General features: G+C 42.6%; 1 protein-coding gene and 1 long non-coding RNA gene across 2 annotated transcripts; both read left to right on the top strand.

Annotated features, from left to right (window-relative positions):
* The first annotated feature begins 384 nt into the window (after window positions 1–384).
* LOC127467080 (uncharacterized) lies at window positions 385–12,042 on the top strand. The gene is made up of 2 exons (XR_007902968.1): window positions 385–743; window positions 7,525–12,042. It is a non-coding gene; the product is annotated as an uncharacterized LOC127467080 (long non-coding RNA).
* Window positions 12,043–13,752: 1,710 nt separating this feature from the next.
* Window positions 13,753–20,981, top strand: RNF139 (ring finger protein 139). Its single transcript, XM_051778584.1, has 2 exons — window positions 13,753–14,162; window positions 18,927–20,981. Exons 1-2 carry the CDS (start codon window positions 13,982–13,984, stop codon window positions 20,735–20,737), a joined length of 1,992 nt encoding a protein of 663 aa, XP_051634544.1. The 5' UTR covers window positions 13,753–13,981; the 3' UTR covers window positions 20,738–20,981.
* The last annotated feature ends 366 nt before the right edge of the window (window positions 20,982–21,347 follow it).

The following is a 21,347-nucleotide window of genomic DNA, read 5'->3' on the forward strand; positions in this document are numbered from 1 at the left end:
CAGCATTTACTGTTGTATTCTAAGTTCTTGCACACAAAGTGTTTGGTTGAGCAGAGAACAAATTCATACTTATCCTGTGCAGATACTTAATGTATTTACCATATAAAGCAGACATCTTTCTGGGAAATGAAGGGTAAAATATCTTTCCACATAAATCACTGGGAATTTTTCTTTCAACTTCAGTGAAGCAATCCAAAGACATTAGGAGATGAAGAAAATTAGCATAATCAGCTCATGTTGTTTAATCCCCCTAGGCCAACCCAGGAATGTTCTCTATGTGCTACTGGTTAACACTTTTATCCCAGCCAGGTTTAGATGACCTGTAATTCTCTGCTCCACTGGCTGTTGTAACTGTCAGAGAGCTCACAATGTGTATCTTGTATTTCATTGAAGTTTGCATGTACTGCACACCATATATTTTAAAAGTGTAGTTATATTAAGTGTAATGGAGAAAGAGCACACGGAAATATGAGAGCTACAGAGGAAAATGCTTTCAAATCTGATTGTTTTATATGGTATAATGCATGTATATTTTTAATTCCTTCCTTTAAAAGAGCTGTTAAGATTTGATAGTGACTGGAATGATGACCAGGATGGGTGTCAGTGGTGGATGACAGACTGCAGAATACAACAGGAGAAGGAGGACTTGTAGTAGGAGATTTTTCAGAAAACGAAGGAATCTGTTGAAAGCTGTGGAGTTTCCATTGGACAGCATGAGCACTGAAGGCTCAGAACTACCACAGGTAAGAAAATCATCATCTCTGAACCACATATTTATGTCTCGCTTAAGTAATGCTTGTCATCTGTCTCTATGATGTCTATATTAGAAACATAAGGTCCTGTCAGGCTTGATTTCAAACAAAAGAGCTCTAAATCCTATCCCTCAGTTCAGTCGATTTTCATTGACTGAGGTGAGATCACCCCCAGGAAGCTTCCATCTGAAATGAACTGAATGTGCACTGATTGCAGACCATGCAGTGCCTGCCACAGTATTGCTAGAATTTATACAAATTACTGTTATTAATGCAATGCCTGATGTTACAGTAGAAAAAACAAGGCTGTAGTTCTTACCATTTTCTCCCAAGAGCTGAAGAAAAACATTTAGATTTAGACACCTCTGCTTGATTTTTGTGTCATTAAAGAAAAATAATGCCAGCTCTGTAGAAACTTTCCTCATTTCATGGACTCAGCTGGTTTCCTTAATTCCACTGAGCTCAACAGTCTGGCAACAGCTGATAATTTGTCCTTATGGCTAAATGTTATTCCATTCCATAAATTATGGATGTTATTCCAATACACAAAATCTAAAAGATGAAAAGGTAAAAACAGTGTATTGTGCCAGTTGCTGAGACAAAAATCTTGACAGAAATGGAATATTGATTAAATCTGGCAACATAACTAGGTGGGAACAGGAATAGGTGGTTCAAAATGGCTCTTAGAATGCTGAACAAAGATGGAATGATACCAACACTATAGGTGGTCCCTGTATAACAGACTTTGGGCAATGGCTACAATTACTTTGTATTTTCTAGAGATTAATTTGTCTTTGGAATATGCAAAGTTCATAAACACACATACCTATGAATCATTTTCCAGTGGCACATTCCTAATTCTTACAGCTGTTGTCTTTCTAACACAAGAAGAAAAACATTCCTGTCATGACAGCTGCTCTTCTTAGACAGGCTTAAAGGGAAAAATAAATGCAAACAAAGTGCTCCAAGAGAGAGAATAACAATAGGATGGGCCACTCAGCCCTCGATAGTCAGATGCATTACTCCAAAATCTGCTCTACTAAGCTTTTTTCATGGCTTTCTCCTCCCTCCCACCATCACCACAGACACGTGTGGTTAAGAGTATGAGCCAGTCAGACCATGTTTTTTTCATGTGAAGAGCCTCACCAAAAGGGATTAATGAGGGTTTCCAGGGTTGGGGCTGGGTTTATTTCAATATTTTGCTTTTGTTAAAAAGTCCAATCCTGACTCCCAAGAGATAATGGAAAAGCTACTAAAGCTGTTAGATCCTACAGTTACCGTCTTTACCATATGTGAACTGCAAGTTTTTGGGACATTGATTATGAAAAACAGTGTAGACGAGTTTTCAAAGGATGTCCACCACTGCTCAGTGAGGTGGATCTGTCCTTACCCCTGTTTCTGGTGTGTGATTCCCATCTGCTTCCTCAGGCCAGCAGTTGCAATCGTGTGTTCAAGGGGTAATGCAAATCAGGAAAGTAATCTTGGAGCCAGTGTGGGGGAGAAGGATGCTCGGTCCATAGTCTGGTTCACTGTGTAGCCACACAGTGGCTACATGAGCTCCATGCTGGGATGAAAGGAGGCCAAGGATAAAACAAGGAACCACTCATTTCACCAGCAGCAAAGAATTCCATTGGTTCAAACAGATCAAGAAAGTTTACCCAGATAGGCTGGCCCAAATCTTGCTAAAGCCAGTGTAAGCCCTCCACATTATCTCTTCCTGGAAGGATTTCAGAGGTGGTTGAGCAGAGACAGCGTGACTCATACATCAGCACTGGGACACCCTGGCCAAAACACCTTGAAATAGTAGGAGGGGGTGTTCAGGAGCCAAAGCTGCTCCTGGAATCATCCATCACAACTTTGAAAAGGTTTCTCACAGCTTAACAAGGCTCTGTGTAGGGGCCAAAAATTTGGCTCTCAGAAAGGAGAACACAGCATAAATAAATCCTTTTGTAGGAATTGTCATGCCAGACTGGGGAAAACCGAGGGTGCAATTCCAGGAATATTTCTTCAAAAGCAGTCCTGGCACATGGCTTGTGTGTAAACACTGAGCTGGACAGAGGAAATGCCCAACCAGGAGAAGGAAAATATTTTTTTCCTTCCACATTTTTTTCCAGCAGGATGCCTTTTCCAATTCAATGCACCATGCAACAATGCTGTGCTGTTAAATAGAATAGATTAGAATAGAACAGAACAGAACAGAACAGAGCACATCATGATGGCACAATACATAAGTTAGAAACACTTCATCATTTACTATATAGATATTAATTATGAATGTTCAGTAAACCAACACACTGATGCAAGGTATTAAAATCAGTATTCATAGCTATTTCTCTACCATGCTATTATAAAACCCATCAATGGTGGAATTTCCACAGATCACTAGGAAGCTCAGCACTGTGCTGAGCCACCTTTGGAGATGGAAAGCTTTCTGTAATACCTAATTAAATAATCCTTTTCTGCATATTATGTCAACTGCTTTTTTCCTGCTGTCAAAGGTAATGCAGAAAATGTGATCCCTGCTGGGCACTTTTTCCTCAAAAAAATCAACATGTATATGAATATGTTTTGGTTTGAAGGCTGCAGTGCTTATAACTAAAAGAAATAAATCTTTCCTTAAATGAAGTAATGGAGATGAGGGGGTAATGCCTTCTTCCTTGACAGGAATATTTGAAACTTCTTGTAAAGCTGCTGTATTTTCAAATAAGCAGAAGAAATTTATCTTTCCTGTATCATTTCCTCACACACTTTTGACTAGTGATATATCTAAAATTTCTGTTTCATTCCTCATTTGTGACATACCTGGCTGCTCAGAATATGCATATGGAAATCAGGTTAATAAAAGTGTTAGCCATAACGGGAACGCATGCGAAAAAAACCCTTTCCCCTTTTTGTGGTATGTTCTATTTTGTTTGCATCAGCCTTCTTTCCAAAAAATTCTTTCCCATTCCTTAGCTCCACTGCAAGCAAGGTCATAGAACCATAGAGTCATTAAGGTTGGAAAAGACCTCCAAGATCATTGAGTCCAACTGCGTCCAAAGTGATTGGAGTGTTTGGGCAGCATTAATGTTTGAGCCCACCCTGTGCAATGATGGAAAACAGAACCTTTTACAGGGGATCTGTTCTCTGTCTGGTCTGTAACTGAATGTAGCCCTCATGACCTGGTCCAATGATTCCAATTCAAGCATCAGGAATACTCAAACTGCTCATTGTGTGCCACTGCTCACAGCCACCACAGTGGCTTAGTGTGTGCACGATGCAAGTGAAATGTTGTCTGAGGCCCCCAAATCCACCCCCAAAACAGTTCACAGCAGCGGAAAATGTTTTGTGCCTTTGAATCTCCTGTTGAAAATGTACATCTACAAGTAATCAAATTAATCATCTGTGACAGCGCAGCCAGATCAGAGCGATACAGGTCTGACCACAAAATCTTTGACAAACGTCTAATATTGCCTGATCTCTTCACAACCCTGTCCTTTGCTCCCTATTACAGTTGCCATTACAAAATGTAATTAAGTTCAAGACCTCCGCCCCGACCCTTAGGGGAACCAGTGACCTGTGCCCAGGACGTCTGAAAGATCAGTTAAAGCCTACAAATGAAAATCACTGCCAGCAATTCAGCTCCCTGCTACAGCAGAGTACTTTACTAAACAACTACAGTAAGGCTCCTTGGTCTAAAGTCACACTTCTTGCAGCCCTGGTCCAGAACTGTGACATGATCTCCTATAAGTTCAGAAATATTATGAGCATCATGACATTTTCCCCTAAGGAATATGTGTATTCCTTCAGCTTAGTCTTCTCTATGAATGCAGAGTATTTCCACACTGGGGAATGGCAGGTCAGTGATCAGGAACTTTGTAGAAACTGAATGTTCAGCCCCTGCTGGAAGCAGGTACTTTGCTTTCTTGAATCTGCACTTCCAGCCAACTCAAAAAATGAGTTGAGAAACTAAGAGCTTTATCCAGTTACCTGTGGCTGAAACACCAGGCAGAATTATTTTACTTCTAAAAAAGTAAAAGGACTGCTTGCCATTCTGGAAAGGATTCGGGAATTGCCAGTCTTTGGTAGCTGAAAGGGAGAAGTGTCAGGCTGTAAAGCAGTATCTAAATTCACTGCATTCCAGTCCATGCCCCTCCCTGTGCCAAAGGTATGGAAGGCAAGAAGGAAATAGTAGCAGAGCAAAGCAAATAATTAACAGCAGATTGTAATTCGCTGTCATTTCACAAGGCAAGAAAAGACATCTCCTGCCTGCTGTGAGAGAGGATGGTGGGTCAGAAAGCCAAGAGCTGGGAGGAGATGCTGGGTACTGTTGATGGGGTTATTGTGTCTGTTTCAGAACTGCTCTTACACAGCGAGACACCAAATGTGGGGGCAGCACAGGTGCAAGGATGGCACTTTGTTGTGTCCCTCGGGATCACATCCCACATAAGTGATGCCAGTGGGGTCAGAGGGTTTTGCCTCCCTGAGCACTTCCTCCCTCCCCCTCTGCAGATGCAGCTGTAAGTTACTGCAGGTTTTTCCTCTTTTGTTGTCTTACAGTTCAACCAGTACAGGGATCATGTAAATAATGTTAATGTTTCTAGTCTTGACTGTGAATTATTTGATTCTTACAACACCAGAACACCTGTCTGCCTGGCACACTTCCCTTCTCCCACAAAACATGCTTGCCATCTTCTGGCCAGGACACCAAACATCACAAGGCTGGCTGGAAATACACTCTCAAGTGTCTACTGCAGGGGCTTTTCCAGTTGTTAACACAATCAACCAAACAAACAGGTTGAAATTAAATTTTGCTTTGGGATATGAAGTTCCCCTATCACAGAAGAATTTATCTTTCAAGCTGTGCAAAACTTGTCTCTGATTCATAGGGATGTGCATGAGTTTTTTCTTCGATCTTCATACCTGTAAATATACTGAGAGTTTTATTTATTCAAAGTCTAAAGGAGTTAATATTATTATGATGCTTTTACATTTAAATCACAAGTTTCAGTGGCTTTTATAGGAAACTAGTGTTGGTCAAAACTGGAATTACAGTTTTCATGAATATTTATTAAACACCAACATTACAGTGGAAGGTGGGGCTGAGCAGAGTTTGTGCAGATCAGGTTCGAGCACAAATATTTGATACAGCTGTAATCAAAGCCAGTGGTAGTTTTTGATGTCACCTTGATATCCTCTTCAACCAGGGAGGATCTTCCAGGAAGATCACATTTTCTGCCATGGCATGTCTAGTTTCCAGTGTAATTCTGCATTCTCTCTCCTTTTATCCCCCACATGTTGTCTGTGAACATATATCTCCCAGATCAGCTCTTCTGAAGACTGAAATCATCCTGAGAAGTGTGTTGTATCAGATAAAACCAGAAAATTATTCTTTCCCATTTGGGACTGTATATGCAGAGGACAGGGGAACCAGGGGCAGGATTGTCCTGTATGTGACTTCAGAAAATAGAGCTTTTCCACTGCAATTTTTTCTGCCAAGGCTTTGTACTGACACTGGAGTTCAGGGAGACTGGGAATTAGAGTGCAAAGCTCAAGACTGGAAATAGTGAACATAGTTCTACTGAGAAGCAGAGGCAAGCTCTGGCAGGCTTGGTAGTGACAGGAAGACTGGTGTTTCCACAGATGGGATTTCCTCTTCGAGGCAGGGTTTTTCAGAAGACCACATTTTCTGCTAGTGGTATATCTAGTTTCCAGTAAAATTCTGATTCTCTCCACTTTCCTCTTTCACAAAACAAGTAGCACAAATGGTAAAAATGAATGTTGAGCCCCAAGTTGAAGGAATTTGCCTTGCCTTTTGTTATTTCACTTTGTAATTCAGGGGTTCTACAATTGCATTCCAAATGTTACTAAATATCTGAGAGAAAGAGTCCTGCAAAGCCTTTGCTGTGCATATATTGAATTAGAATAGCCAGATCTTTCCTTTCAGTGGTACAAATTTCCTGTATGCAGCCACCCATCACCTCGTAAGGGGAAAAAAAGTTGAGTGTAATCATAATTATTTTCACTAGCTATAAAAAACGACATATAGGGCAAGGCTCTATATGTACAGCTGCTATTTAATTTGTCATTTCAAAGGGAAAAATTTTCATTTATGAGGTTAAAAATTAACACTGGATCTGCATTTTATTTCTTACCTTTACAGCTAACACAAAGCATTGCTGAGGTCAGAGAAACTGCTCTGATGGTAGCATGTGCTATTCCATGTGCTCCACACAAAATATCACAATCATTTGCATTTCTCCCTCTCAATCAGGCACACCATTTCTGAGCTGCTGTCTGGTAATTGAAAAAATGAGCTGCACCAGCTGTCAGGGTGTTCCAACTTCCCACCTGTTTTAGCAGACACATTTTTCTTTGAAAAAATAGATCTTGAAATTCTATTATAAGAAGTAATAGCCAAGAACAGCTTCAGAGCAGAAACTAATATTCAAATGCAGAGAAATAAAGCATATCAATTCCTAGGACAAATTTCTAGCATCTGCTCAGAGATACTTTTAATGTATTTTACTACTTTAACATTCTAGAATTGTTTTTACTGAGTATGTAACTTATAGTAAAGGTTGCTATCTTTTCTACTATGGATTAATAACAGGATTAGGGGGACTGGGAAAACTGCTAAGAAAGGGGATGATACCCAACAGGCAAGTATATAATACTGCCTGTCTCAAGCAAGATGCACTCAAACACTAAAAAACCATGGCAGGAGACAAAGGGATACATGGCAATAAGGTAATAAAGGATCTTTATTCATTCTTTCTTTTTGCTTGCTTAGTTATATCTTCAAATCAGGGCTGGAGTACACAGTCAGCAACTCTGGAAAAGAAGGTGAACCTCTGCAGGAGGAGCCACAATGTGTGTGTGTGGTGACTTATGGAAGACAGACATTTCTCCATGTAGTGCCTGGAAAACAAAAGAACAACAACAGTGGAGGTGAAGGATCAGGGAGGAGCAATCTGAAGTCGTGCATTTCCCAAAGGCCCCGACACAGAGGGGGTCTGAAGCCGAGAAAGCCAGACGGGAATGCTGCCCTAAGCTTGGGCAGGAGCTGGGCAGGGCCTGGCTGGCAACCCCATGGAGCTGTCCATGTCTGCCTCCCCACAGAGAAAAGAGGCTGTGGCAGGTGTACATCCCTTCTAGAGCAGCAGACATGTCAAGGAGGGGGCTGCAGTCCTTAGACATGTTCCTTGTCTGTCTCTTGTCTCCTTGCTAAGTGTGCTGGTCAGAGTTAGGAAATGGGACAAATATGCCAATGAGAATACAATTTATACTGTTAATTAACTAATACTGTTAGTACAATTTGTTCTCTTATCTCCCTTTTTTTCCCAGAAGGCAAAAGCCAAAGGCTATTTCTACAATTTTGAAGAAAATTGTAAAGCCCCATCCAACTTGGCCTTGAACACTTCAGGGATGGGGCATCCACAGCTTCTCTAGGCAACATATTCCAGTGCCTCGCCATCCTCATGGTAGGGAATTTCTTCCTAATACGTAGTCTAAACCTACTCTCTTTTAGTTTGAATCCATTCCTCCTAGCCCTGTCACTACAGGCCCTTGTAAAAAGTTTCTCTCCTTCTTTCTTGTAGGCTCTGTTCAGGTAATGGAAGGCTGCAATTAGGTCACCCCAAAGCCTTCTCTTCTCTAGGATGAAGAATCCCAATTCTCTCATCTTTTCCTCATAGCAGAGGTGCTCCATCCCTCTAATCACCTTGGTGGCCTCCTCTGGACTCGCTCCAACAGGTCTATGTCCTTTCTGTGCTGGGGACCCCAGAGCTGGATGCAGTGCTCATATGTTACAGACATTGACACTTCACGCAGATGAGAAATCAAAATCAATCTTTCACACGAACAAGTGTAAAACAATTTATTTTGCTAAATATTTACTTTAAGTAAATTGCTTTCTGCTTTCTTAACACTTTTTAAGAAATGCTATCCAAACCCATGGCATTTAGCTGTAAAGAAGGAATAAAACCCAATCTTAATACAATAACTAATCTTAACCACACTAATTTTTATATGGAAATTCTTAATATATTCAAAAGGTCCCTATGTCCATAACAATATTTACAGGTTTCACCTTACCTTTTCAAATGTTACCTTGATTTGCTTTCTTTTTCTTCAGAAGGAAGAGACAGATATAAACTATTCTTGTGTAAAGATTACTGCTGTCTTTAATTATAATATTAAAAATAGTCGCATGAGTGCAAATTGTTTCTATTGAACATTAAGCAGCAATACCTCGGTCTTTAAATATTTTGCCAGTACCACTTTGGAAGGGCTGCACACAAAAGTCTGTCTATGACAAACTTGTTCAACGTCGGAGAGTCTGTGCATCTTTCTGCATGAGCTGGCACTTCTCTGTCCTCGCAGAGCACAGGCTGACAATGCCAGGATGCTGCTGCAGGCAGGGCTGATGGCACAGACTGTTCTCTGCAGCAGGCAACGAGCAGCTTCACCCAGGCACAGCTGGGTGCTGAATCCACCACAGCCTACACTAATAAAACATTGATAAATTTGGCTTTTAAAAAATGCAGATTGGTTTCTTCTATGCTGGAATATCATCCTAGGAGAAGAAAATCCACATGAGGTTCCTTTCATGAGTCTTTGTTTTATGTTTCAGTCCAAAACACACTCGTCCTTAGTGACTGTCATGAAAAAGCTGTTACAACAAAATGTAAGATATACTGTACAGAGCTTTATTCTTATACAGGGAATGAAAAATGGTATCAGAGAATCAACTGCAAAAGGTATCTGGGAAAGAGAAATGAAATTTGGAAATAGCTATGGATTGCTACATTCATTGCAAACTAAAATGCATTTTGACTTGCACATTTGCACTGTTTTTCTTAGCAGCCAACAGTTTTCATTCTTACAGAAGTTATTGTTACTGAATCAGGCTAAATTTACATGTGGTATGTCAAGGCAAAGGTATCGTGAATATTTAGTTTTTCAGGATCTGGTAGTTAGAAAAAAAAAAAGACAATACTTTTAAAACCCTCCCTGCATTTTTATTCTTTTTATTTATAAAAGTGTGATTTTTACAAGACCATGTGATCTTGCAATATCTAATGTGAGTGCTGGCGTTAATCCAATAAAGCCTTTGGGTTGATGGGATCATGAGAGCACTTAAGCAAATGGAGTTTTAAGAACTCTAAAGTTGTTTTGCCAAAAAGTGGTTTTAGATTTGGCCATAAAATATGGGCACAGAGCCTAAACCTGGCCTCGGCAGACTGGTATAGAAAATAAACAGTTCTACCATTCCGGAAGATAACAAAGATTCCATTATGTCCAGTTAATTCAGGGCATGCGACTTACACAACTGATAATTTGTATTTATGCCGTTCCTCTTGCTCTAAAAATCTCAAATGGAAAAATACTAACAGCTTTTGAAAAAAAAATTATATGAATTTTGACCTCTCTGAGCCCTCAAAAATACCCCAAAAATCATTTTTAGGTGACACAGAGTAAAATCTCAACCTTTTGCCACATACTATACAGAATCTCAGAGAATTCCAGTGGCTTGTTATTGACATAGACTCGGCCTGTCTGACTCAGCCTGATACAGGAGGTGATTCGAATTATTCCGAAAGCATTTTTTTGAGTGTTAAGTTCTTATTTATTATGCAACAGCTCCCCAGGGCTTGTTCTTTGTGCTGCCTTGTCATGGGCGTGGGCTTGACACTTGACACCAAGTCAGGGCAGGTACATCGGGCACAGTGACACGTGGAACAACCTTCATCTGGAGTCAGGACTATTTGCCCTTAACAGTTAATCTATACAGACAAGTGAAGGAGCTTTCTGCTTAATTTGTGTGTTAGTTATGAACGAGAAATTGCAGAAGTCCTCAGCCATGAGAACTTTTTTTTTTATAGGAGCATTAATATCCATATACTGGAAATAGTATTTAACCCCCCAATATACAAAGAACTGGAGACTGCATTAAACTCTATAAGTAATATGCCAAATTTCCCTGCATTTGTGTCTATAACTGAAGTGAATTCAGTAGAGGTTTGCTAGTGTAAAAAAGCTGAATTTGGTTTATTATTCCACATTTGAAAGTGTGTAGTGCAAATTGCAAAATGAAAAGTATCCAGTAGGTGTCATCTTCCTGCATCCCATGTGGCTGATAATCCAGTTTATATTTACTTTTTTTAATTGAACTGAAATCAAAAGTAGGAGTCCTAAACACTGCAACAAGTTTTCTGAAGAACATGTGTAAGAAATGTACTAATTTGATCTGATATGCCTTACTAACACTAGGATTTCTGGAATGTTTGCAACCTGGAAGTGTTCAAGCACAAAATAATTTGCAGATATCCGTGACTGCACTCACATGCCCAAATAACATCTGTAAAATATGTCCGTAAATACTTGTATTTAAACCTGAAAATCCATTTAATGGATTCCATTTAATCCACATGCCCTTAAAGCAACAGAAATATGTACTACAGCATTGCCTCTGATCCAGAAGCCTGTACTGCAAAAATAGATTTAAGATGCTCTTTACAGATGAGAATATTAAATGAAGTTGAAAGGGCCTCAGGAGGGCAGGGAATTCTGTTTCCTTAAATGGTGTTTTAAATTGTTTGATTTCTTGAAATTACACCTCATGCAAATAAATATTTTCATTTGGATTACTGGGAATTATCAAGTACCCAGAGCTGCTTGATATACATTGTTTTTAATTTCAAATCAAATACTGTTATTTCTATTCAGCAGCTTTATACTTCGTTGAGGAGTAAAATTATTCAGGCAAGCCTGAATCACTCTGATTCAGCCATCTTCAAATGTAAGTAAAATAAACCCTTTCCAAATTTTAAACCCTGACCCCTATTATTTGGCATGAGGAGACTTACTAGGTCAGAGTTACGCCTTTCAGCATGTGATTAAAACATGTCCATGTCCATGGATTTTGTAATACAATCCTTTAGCAATCTGGCAACATTTCTGGCTTTGTTAGCTGGGGCATTGCTTAGGAAAGTTCCTGTGCAATACTGCTGTGGTCTGATCCAAAATCCTTTGGATACAATAGAAAGGCTTCCAAGGGCTTAAGCCACGGACAAGTGAGGCTCACAAAAAGGCTGAGCCCGAGCAGGTGAAGCAGGAGGCAGACACTGGTGGGAAATCTCAGCGTGGCGGATGCCAACAGGCTCACAAGCCCATCTCAGTTGTGGCCTGGAACCTGCTTTTAATTCCCACAAGCGGTGAGGTGGGAAATGCCCCTGTTTCACACAGGCAGATATTGTTACACATTGAATTCAATGTAGTAATTTTTTTTTTAGTAAAAATCATAGAATAGTAGAAAGTTCAAGGGTTGGAATGGACTGTAAAGATCATCTGATCCCAACCCTCCTGCCATGGACAGGGACACCTCTCAGTCACCGGGTTGCTCCAAGCCCCATCCAACCTGTCTTTGAACACTTCCAGGGCTGGAGCATCCACACTGGGCAATCTGTTCCAGCATCTCATCAGCCTCACAGTGAAAAATTCCTTCCTAATATCTAACCTAATTTCCCCCTCTTTTAATCTGTACCCACTATTCCTTGTCCTATCACTACAGTTCCTGATGAAAAATCAAGGCAGCTTGAAGTTTCTATTACTCCCTGTATCTGTGGCTTCTGTGATAATACACAAGGAAGGAAAGAGGATTTAAAAGGAAAATGCCTTTTTTTCCTATGACTCTGATCTATGGTTATGCATAAAGGCAGCTGAAAACCACAGGCTGTGTTTTAGCAGGCAAATCCACTTGATATCACTGGTAAAGAAGAGCAGAAATGTTTTTAAGTCACTACTTCTCCCAGGCTCAAAAAGGAACTTTGTTTCCCCTTCTCTTTTTTCTTTATTTCTTTCCTTTTTTTTTCTTTTTAATAGTTCTTGAACTAAAGGACCACCTAATGGGTGGAACAATACCTGGAAGGTAATTTTTACAGCCACATAAAAAGGCTCTGAAGGCCAAAGAAAGTCTTCAAGGTCAACAAAATTTTTTAGCAGAGAATAAAAAAGGCACCTGTAAAGGGACATATTCTAATGGATCTCAGAGGTAGAATTACAGGAATACTTCCCACTGTTTCCAGTAATATCGGCAAAGACAGGGCTTGTGTATCCCGCTTGAGAGAATTGGGAATTCTGATTAAAGCTCATTAGTCCTTCAGCATGCGCCACCATCCCCAGACAGTGCAGATCAAGGCTGCAGCCATGGGGAAACACTGAGGGACCGGGGCTGGGCTCTCCCGAGGGGGCTGCAGCACAAACGTGCCTTTTTATGGCTGGCAGAGGATCCCTGTGACAAAGCTTTAGGGGCACTTTAGGGACATTCGGGGCTGAGGGGCTCCCGGGGCCGGGCCCACTGCCATCCCACCATTTGAGCCAGCAGTGTGCCCAGGCGGCCAAGGACGCCAGTGGCATCCTGGCCTGGATCAGGAACAGTGTGGCCAGCAGGACCAGGGAAGTGATTCTTGCCCTGTACTCAGTGCTGGCGCGGCCACACCTCGAGCACTGTGTCCAGTCCTGGGCCCTTCAGCTTAGAAGGATATTAAGGTGCTGGAGCAGGTCCGGAGAAGGACAATGGAGCCAGTGAAGGGTCTGGAGAGCAAATCCTATGAGGAGTGGCTGAGGGAGCTGGGGCTGTTCAGCCTGGGGGAGGCTCAAGGGAGACCTTGTTGCTCCCTACAACTGTCTGAAAGGAGGTTGTAGCCAGGTGGGGGTTGGACTCCTATCCCAGGGAGTAAGGGACAGGACGAGAGGAAATGGCCTCAAGTTGTGCCAGGGGAGGTTCAGGTTGGACATCAGGAGGAATTTCTTCCAGGAAGGGTGATTAGACATTGGAAGGGGCTGCCCAGGGAGGTGGTGGAGTCACCTGGCTGGAGGTGTTTAAGGAAAGACTGGACGCGACCTTTAGTGCCATGGTCGAGTTGACGTGTAGTCGTCGGGTCACAGGCTGGACTCCGGGATAACCCCAGGTCTCTTCTCCAACCAGATGGATCCGGGGATCTGCGGCCCAGTGAGCGCGCCCCGCGCATGCGCCGCCCCCGACCGGACCCCGCCCCCCGGGCGGGCGCGCGCACGAAGATGGAGGCGGCGGCGGTGGCGGCGGGGGGGGCCCGGGCGGGCCGGGCGGCGGGCGCGGGGCGGTAGCGGCTCCCGGCCGCCCTCCCTCCTCCCCTCCCTCCCTCCCGCCCCCTCCGCTCCTCCAGCGGCGGGAGAGGCGGCTCCGCCTGCCCTCCCCCGCGCAGGGCATGGCGGCGCCGGGCCCTCCGCGGCTGCCCCGGCTGCGGCTGGGCCCGCGGCTGCGGGCCGGGCTGGAGGTCGCGCTGCGGGTGCCGAGCCTGTTCCTCATCGACGCCATCTTCAACTCGGCCCCGCTGCCGGGCGGCTCCGTGAACGCCGCGCTGCTGGGCGCGCTGCTGCGGCTGCTGGGTGAGACACCTGCCCTTCCTCCCCTCCCGGGGCACGGACCGACCCCTCGGCCCCGCGCAGCCCCGGCACGGCCACGGCTCCCCGGCCCTCAGCCCCCGCCTGCTCCCGGCTCTCCCGGCCTGTCTCTCCCCTTCCCTGACCCCTTCCTGCCGCCCCCGAGTCCCTGCTCGGCCACCCGGGCTGGATCATCACCTCGCCCGCTCCGTGCCCGCTTCCCCACCCCGTCCGTCGGCTCCCTCCACCTCCTCCTGCCCCCGGGACGGTGCAGGGACACGGCGGGGGCTCGGGGCTGTGACACCCCCCTCCCCCTTCCTCCGAGGGCTTCCACGGCGGAAAACATGTGACTTAGTGGGTATAGGGTTTTCTTGTGGTTTTGGTTTTTTTTAAAACACTTTGGATAGCGTGATGCCTTCCTGAAATATGGTGTTAAATCACTGTTTTAGCAACAGCAGTTCAGAAATGCCGGGAATTTGGTTCCCAAAGGAAAGAGAAGGCTCTTGAAACTTGCCAATGGTTATTTTTAAGCTTTTTTTTTTTTCCCCGGGATGAAGGATGAAAATCACGGGTATAATAACTAGGTGATGCTTGTTTTCAGTATTGCTAGTTATCTGGGGTTCTTACGTAGCCTTGGCTTGGTGGGAGCCCCATTCTGTGAACTGCTGTGCGGGTGACACTGCGCTGCGTGTCACATTTTGGAGCTGGCGGTCCTGAGGCAGGGAGGAAAGGATGACACAAAACACAGCAGGTTTGATTTGGTTTGTTTTTGCAGGCCTAAGACAGGTTGATTTTATGTTTTATTTGACGTTTATAGTGGAAGAAAAACAGGAAGGAAATAGGTGGTACGGCTGTTGGGGCAGGAAGCAAAGCGAGGCTTAAAGGAAAGGTGCTCGGTGAGAAGTGAAGGGGAAAAAGTAAAGGATAACCTATAGCAAGACAGCAGGTGAGAGGAGAGCAAAGGGAGGAGGGAACAAAACAAAGCAAGTGTTTCATTTTGGGTTTTTATGTTTATTATACCAAAGCTTCTGCTTTGGTAAAGGGTGCCGGGGGAAGTCGCTGCTCACATGAAGAGGCCCTGACTTGCCTCCTTTGCCTGAGGGACAGCTCTGGGATGGGGAGAAGAGGTTCTTCCTCCTGCTTCCCATTTCCTTGACCCTTTGTTCCACATTTATGGAATTGCTAAGAGATCTTCCCACTGATAATTCCTTTTTTAAAAAATGGCATTGCAGTGCCTCACTAACTTAATTTTAGGAGTCCTTCATGGTGTGATCCAAAGGCTGTAGGAAGTGCACTGAAATTAATCCCACCCCTGTAAATGAAAGTGGTGGATGTGTTATTCGATGATCTCTCTGAAGTGTGTGATACTGGGATTAACAGATTAAGGCACTTTTGAGGATTGCATTTATATGATCACTTTTCGGGAGGGGGCTGGGGGAGCAGTGGGTAATTTTTGCCTTCTGCAAAAAAGCTTCGGAAGTGCTTTATGCCAAGAAACTTATCTTGTACATTTAGACAAGTGGTCTGTGGTTCTTGGCTTTCCAAAATTGAAGAAAAATTAAAATGTAACTACTTGAAGATGATGTTAAGACCTGCCATGTGGTTCAGACAATGGAGTGCTTTTGTATCTGTTTTTTCCTCATCTGAATTTAAGGGTTGCAGGGTTGGGGTTTTGCTGCTGTTAAGAAGCTGAAATAGTTATTTTGGATCATTCTGTATTTAAACAGTGGGGAAGTTGTCCTTTTAGTTACCATTTGCAGGTGTTGAAAGACTGATCCAAATTTTTCCTGTACCACAATACTGTTTAGCAGAGGATAAATGCACAATTTGTCCTGCAGATACTAAGATTGGAGCTCTGTAGAAATTGATGGCTTTTGTGGGTGATGTTATACAGTTCTGAAATATTCTGGGAGTACAGTTCTTCAGGAATGCTAATAGAGATCTGCGTGGGTGCTGCGTTTTACGGCAGGATTCCTTGGTCTGATTCTTCCATCACTTATTTTCTACACAAGTACATAGAGTTACACACAGCACAGAGCTGAGTTCTACAACTGGAGCGTCTTTTTGATTAACCTTGCTTTGTCCCCAGCACAGTTTTTCTCTCTCCTGTCTTTGCATGGGTTTAAGTATCTTGATTCCAGCAGAACCACCACCCCCAGGAGTGACTGTTACCTCAGACAGCAGTCCCTCCTCAGTGAGGACACTTGAGTTTTGGGAGGGTACTATAAATACTGTAGTCTGTAGAAAGATGTGGAGCAAATAGAATGACTGGAGCTAGGGAAGAATAATCTGGCATTTCCACGATTGAAATGCTGAAGTGTAAAGGTAATTGCACCCTGCAAGTGACCAAAAGTCGAATCGTGGGTAGTGGGGCTACCATAAAGATACTGCCAAATTGCAAGAGTTAAAGGGAAAAAATGAGAGGGAGAGATTCATTGCAACACAAGACATTATTTTAAAAGTAAATAAGGTGTGGTTTGATTCAGTGCTGTGTTTAGAGGCCATCCTGGGATAGCTGGGGATGGCGTGACAGAGAGGAGCAGCAATATATACAGAAACATGAGACAACCTTATCAAAGGAGGAACTGCAGCATTTCCTAGCAGAGGGAAAATGGGAAAAGATTTACTGCTTGGTGAACACTTCACAGGGCAGGGGGAAGTCTGGTGTCAAGATGGGCTAAGTGACATAAATGGAGATGGGGGAGAGGAGTGCCCACCTCCCCTTCTGAGATTTGAGTTACCTCTTGTGGTCTTTTGAGGCTCCTTTCGGGGGTCTTGACTTTTCCCCACAAGTGTTAACAGAGAAATGCTTTACCTTTTTTTAGTCCCTCTTCAGAGGAACCAGTAAGTCGAGCTTCTCTATTGACTCACTGTAGTACTGTTTTTAGGGACTTGCATGTGAAATGTCAGTGTTTTAAGATGACCTGTAGTATCTAAATACAGGCCTGTTACTGCCACTGCAACGCACAAAAATAGGTTTTGTTAAGGCGTGTTTCAGAGCAGCCTGCTCAGTGCAAAATGCATCTCCGTTGGCTCGGATGATCAGAATTACATAAATAATGACCTTGTACAGGCATGTGAACTTTCTCTGTGACTTCTGAGGAAAGACAAAGGCTACAAACTTAGCAGTGTTGGCTTTCCCAAAGGTGTCTGTGGTGGTTAAGTATGATACGGCAATGAAACTGTCAAGCTTATTTTGTAAAAAGTTCTGCATGTAACTAATACTCAGCTTTCCCTGGAAGAACTGAGCTACGATACATTTTCTGCAAAATGATAGAGGCTTTTCCTCAGTCCACTTCACAAGGTTACCAGGTTAATGATTAGTTAAGGAGAATATGTTTATATCAGCCAGTGCTGCTGGCAAGAAATACTGTTAAGCTGTATTAATGACTTTATTTGTAGTCTGCCTTTTGCTGTTGATTCATGTTGACCCCTCCTTTCTTCTCAGGCCTCTGGGCTGTGGGTTTTTTTTTGTTGTTTGTTTTGTTGTTGTTACTGTTTTTCTTTATACTAGTGGAATCAAATGCTGCTTCTTAGAAAAGTTTTTATTTCCATGATCAAGATCCTATGGCTTAAAGTATTTTTTAAACACTTGATTAGGGTGGATTTAGAACAATCTAAAATACAGTCGTCAGCAAAGACTGATGCTGTCCTGCAGCAGAAAGAGGATTATTTGTGATTTCATTAGTTTTAGTATAGAGATTGAAAGCAATTTACAATCAAATATAAATCGTAGACATTGCAGTCTCACCAAACTGGTTTGGATGAGAAGGCAGTTGCATAGAGCGGAAGCTGACCAAGAAGTCCAAAAGAAAGGCAGAGTGTTTCCTGAAGAAGAAAATGTTTAAGGGAGTGACTCTAGTGATAAGTGCTGTTTAACTCCTCTTAAGGCAGAATCCTTACCTATGTAGTACACAGGGATGAAATTCATAAGCCACTCTACAGAAGTTACTGCAGGGACATGTAATCCCAAGGTACTGTAGTTGCTCTGATAGGATTTCTCATAGGAAGGTGGAGTCATGGTCAAGATGTGTTCATGGTCAGTATGAGGGAGGGGTTAGCAAACGGGAATTTCAAGGTCTAAATCTGACTTCTAACAAGACAGACAAGTTTGCATTGGCAAAGAGGCAGTTGGTGTAGTTCTGAATTCTGTGTACAAAAGCTCTACACTGCAGAAAGTCTTCTCCATGCAACTTTTGTTTCAGGATGCCTTGCCAGAAATGAAAGCAAACCAAAGGGAAATGGAAGAAGGTGGCCTTCTCCCTGCAAACTACAGCAACTTTTCACTATTTTCTCATTAAAGGGTTTAGCTAAACTGTTTTGGTTACTTATCTTCAGTACTCCAGCTTGGACAGCTGTAGTTGAGTGCCTTGCTCAAGTGAATTAGGGGACTTACTTAATTTTACTCATTTATTATGAACTCGGCATATAAAGGCGGTGCCATATCTGGTTGGGTTTTTTCTGTTTTTAGAACTTGTCTACCCTTAGATTTCAAGACTGAGGCTGAAAGGCTGGGAGGTGTCACTACTCTAGTCTGAAACGGCAGGTGAACTTCATAGTAATTGTGGCTTAGAGCTTGCAGTGGCTTTGCATCACAGCTATAGTGCACAGATTAAATGCAGTGCTCTGAAAAGGGCACCATTGGTAATGCAAAGTTACAAGTGACTAATGGGGGGGTGATACATAAAATAAATGTAGCTCCAAAGCTAATAGGTTAAAATCTACTATTGAATTTCTGCTGAGAACTAAATTATTTCAATCTGGTTTTAGGTGTCTTTGTATCCAGTGTTGTTCTGGTCTTACAACAGCGAGCACTTTTCAAGTTCTATATGATTGCCTCGGCGTTTCTGCTGGCTGCGACCTCAGTGTTGGTGAATTACTATGCTTCTTTGCACATAAACTCCTACAGTGCCTACTACACCGCCGCGTTCGGAATTCAGATCTTCCCACATAAAGGACCTTCACTATGGATGGCACTTTCCATCCTTCAGCTGACCTTTGGGATTGGATATGTTACATTGCTAAACATGCAGTCCATATACTCTCAACTCATCATCCTGGATATACTGATTCCTGTAATTGGCTTGATTGTTGAATTACCTTTAAATGTCCGGCAAGTACTAGTTTTTATTTCAGGCCTAGTTCTGACACTAAATACCACAGCCATTTTAGTTACCAAAATTAAATGGTTCTATTACTCGGTACGATATGTTTATCTGCTGGTGAGGCACATGTATCGCATTTATGGATTACAGCTATTGATGGAAGATACATGGAAAAGGATTCGGTTCCCAGCTGTACTGCGTGTCTTCTGGCTAACAAGACTTACAGCACAAGCTGTGGTATTAACATATGTTGTAAAGATGGCTGAAAATAACACAGAAGAAAAATTCTTCTTGATATCGTGGGATAACTGTTGGGAACTGATTTGCAGCTTGATCATAAGTGGGTGTGACTCTACTTTAACTGTGTTGGGCATGAGTGCCGTCATTTCCTCAATAGCTCATTACTTGGGACTTGGTATCCTGGCCTTCATTGGATCGACGGATGAGGATGACAAAAGGCTTGGGTTTGTAGCACCCGTCTTGTTTTTCATTTTGGCTCTGCAGACTGGTTTAAGTGGACTGAAACCAGAAGAACGATTAGTTCGCCTGAGTCGAAACATGTGCCTTTTGCTGACTGCAGTCCTGCATTTTATCCATGGAATGACAGACCCCGTGCTGATGTCTCTCAGTGCCTCCCATGTGTCATCGTTTCGCAGACACTTTCCTGTACTGTTTGTCTCCGCTTGCCTTTTCATCCTTCCAGTTCTGCTCAGTTACATCCTCTGGCACCACTATGCACTAAATACTTGGCTTTTTGCAGTCACAGCGTTCTGTGTAGAGCTTTGCCTAAAAGTAATAGTTTCTATCACTGTTTATATACTGTTTATGATTGATGGCTACTATAATGTGCTATGGGAAAAACTTGATGATTATGTTTATTATGTTCGCTCAACTGGCAATATTATTGAGTTTATATTTGGAGTAATCATGTTTGGGAATGGAGCTTACACAATGGTTTTTGAATCAGGAAGCAAGATTCGCGCTTGCATGATGTGTCTACACGCGTATTTCAACATCTACTTGCAAGCCAAGAACGGCTGGAAGACTTTTATAAATCGCCGAACTGCTGTTAAGAAAATAAACTCACTTCCAGAGGTGAAGGGAAGCCGGTTACATGAAATAGATGATGTCTGTGCAATCTGCTACCACGAGTTCACCACCTCCGCACGCATTACCCCGTGCAACCATTACTTTCATGCACTTTGTCTTCGGAAGTGGCTGTACATTCAGGACACGTGCCCGATGTGCCATCAGAAAGTGTATATTGAGGACAAAGAAAATGCCAATATCTCTAACAACAACGGGTTTGTAGCACCAAATGAAAATCCTGTACGGGTTGCAGAAGAAGCTGCTGATGCTGAAAATGAATTAAATGAAGATAATGACAGTTCTGACAGTGATGAGGAAGATGGCGACTGTGTGGCACAGCACTTGAATGAGACTCTTAATGTTGACTCTAACTCTCTTGGTGATTAAGATGTCCTTTACTAAGCCGTGAGGTATTTGTTTAAGATTGACTTCAACAGAATAAAAGTATCACTTTGTAGTTATTGTACTTAAGCACAACAGCAGTATCTCAATGTTGAGTCTGTGAATGGTGGTTGTTTACTGTGGTGTGTGCTACTGTAAATATACCTCTGATTTTTGCTGGTCTCTTTCATGACCACCTTAAAGTTATGTACATTATTGTACATGGAATAAAATGTTTTCACATTTTTAAGATGGTTGGGAAAACACTCTTTAATTGATGTAGTGATAATGCTGTGCCAAAGACTGTATACCAGTAATCCCTGATCAATGTCTTCTGGATGCAAATGAAAAATACTGGTGAAAACAGACTGTTCAGCGGGTCAAATAGGAAATGAAAACCCTGAGCCAAAGCAGCTTTACTTATAAATTCAGTATTAGCAGAGCTTTATCGCAAAAAACTAGTGAGCTGTGTTTTTAAAAAAATAAAATAATTAAAAATATAGGTTGTTAGAATTAATGTTACAGCATTTGCGTATATGGAACAAAAGGCAACACTGCTGAGCTTTCTGGGGAAGCAGCAAAGCACATGGCATGGATGTGTTCGACCCCTCTGAAC

Source organism: Manacus candei, unplaced genomic scaffold (genome assembly GCF_025592945.1).
Source record: "Manacus candei isolate 608988 ecotype Guabito, Panama unplaced genomic scaffold, ASM2559294v1 h1tg000013l, whole genome shotgun sequence".
Lineage (NCBI taxonomy): Eukaryota > Metazoa > Chordata > Aves > Passeriformes > Pipridae > Manacus > Manacus candei.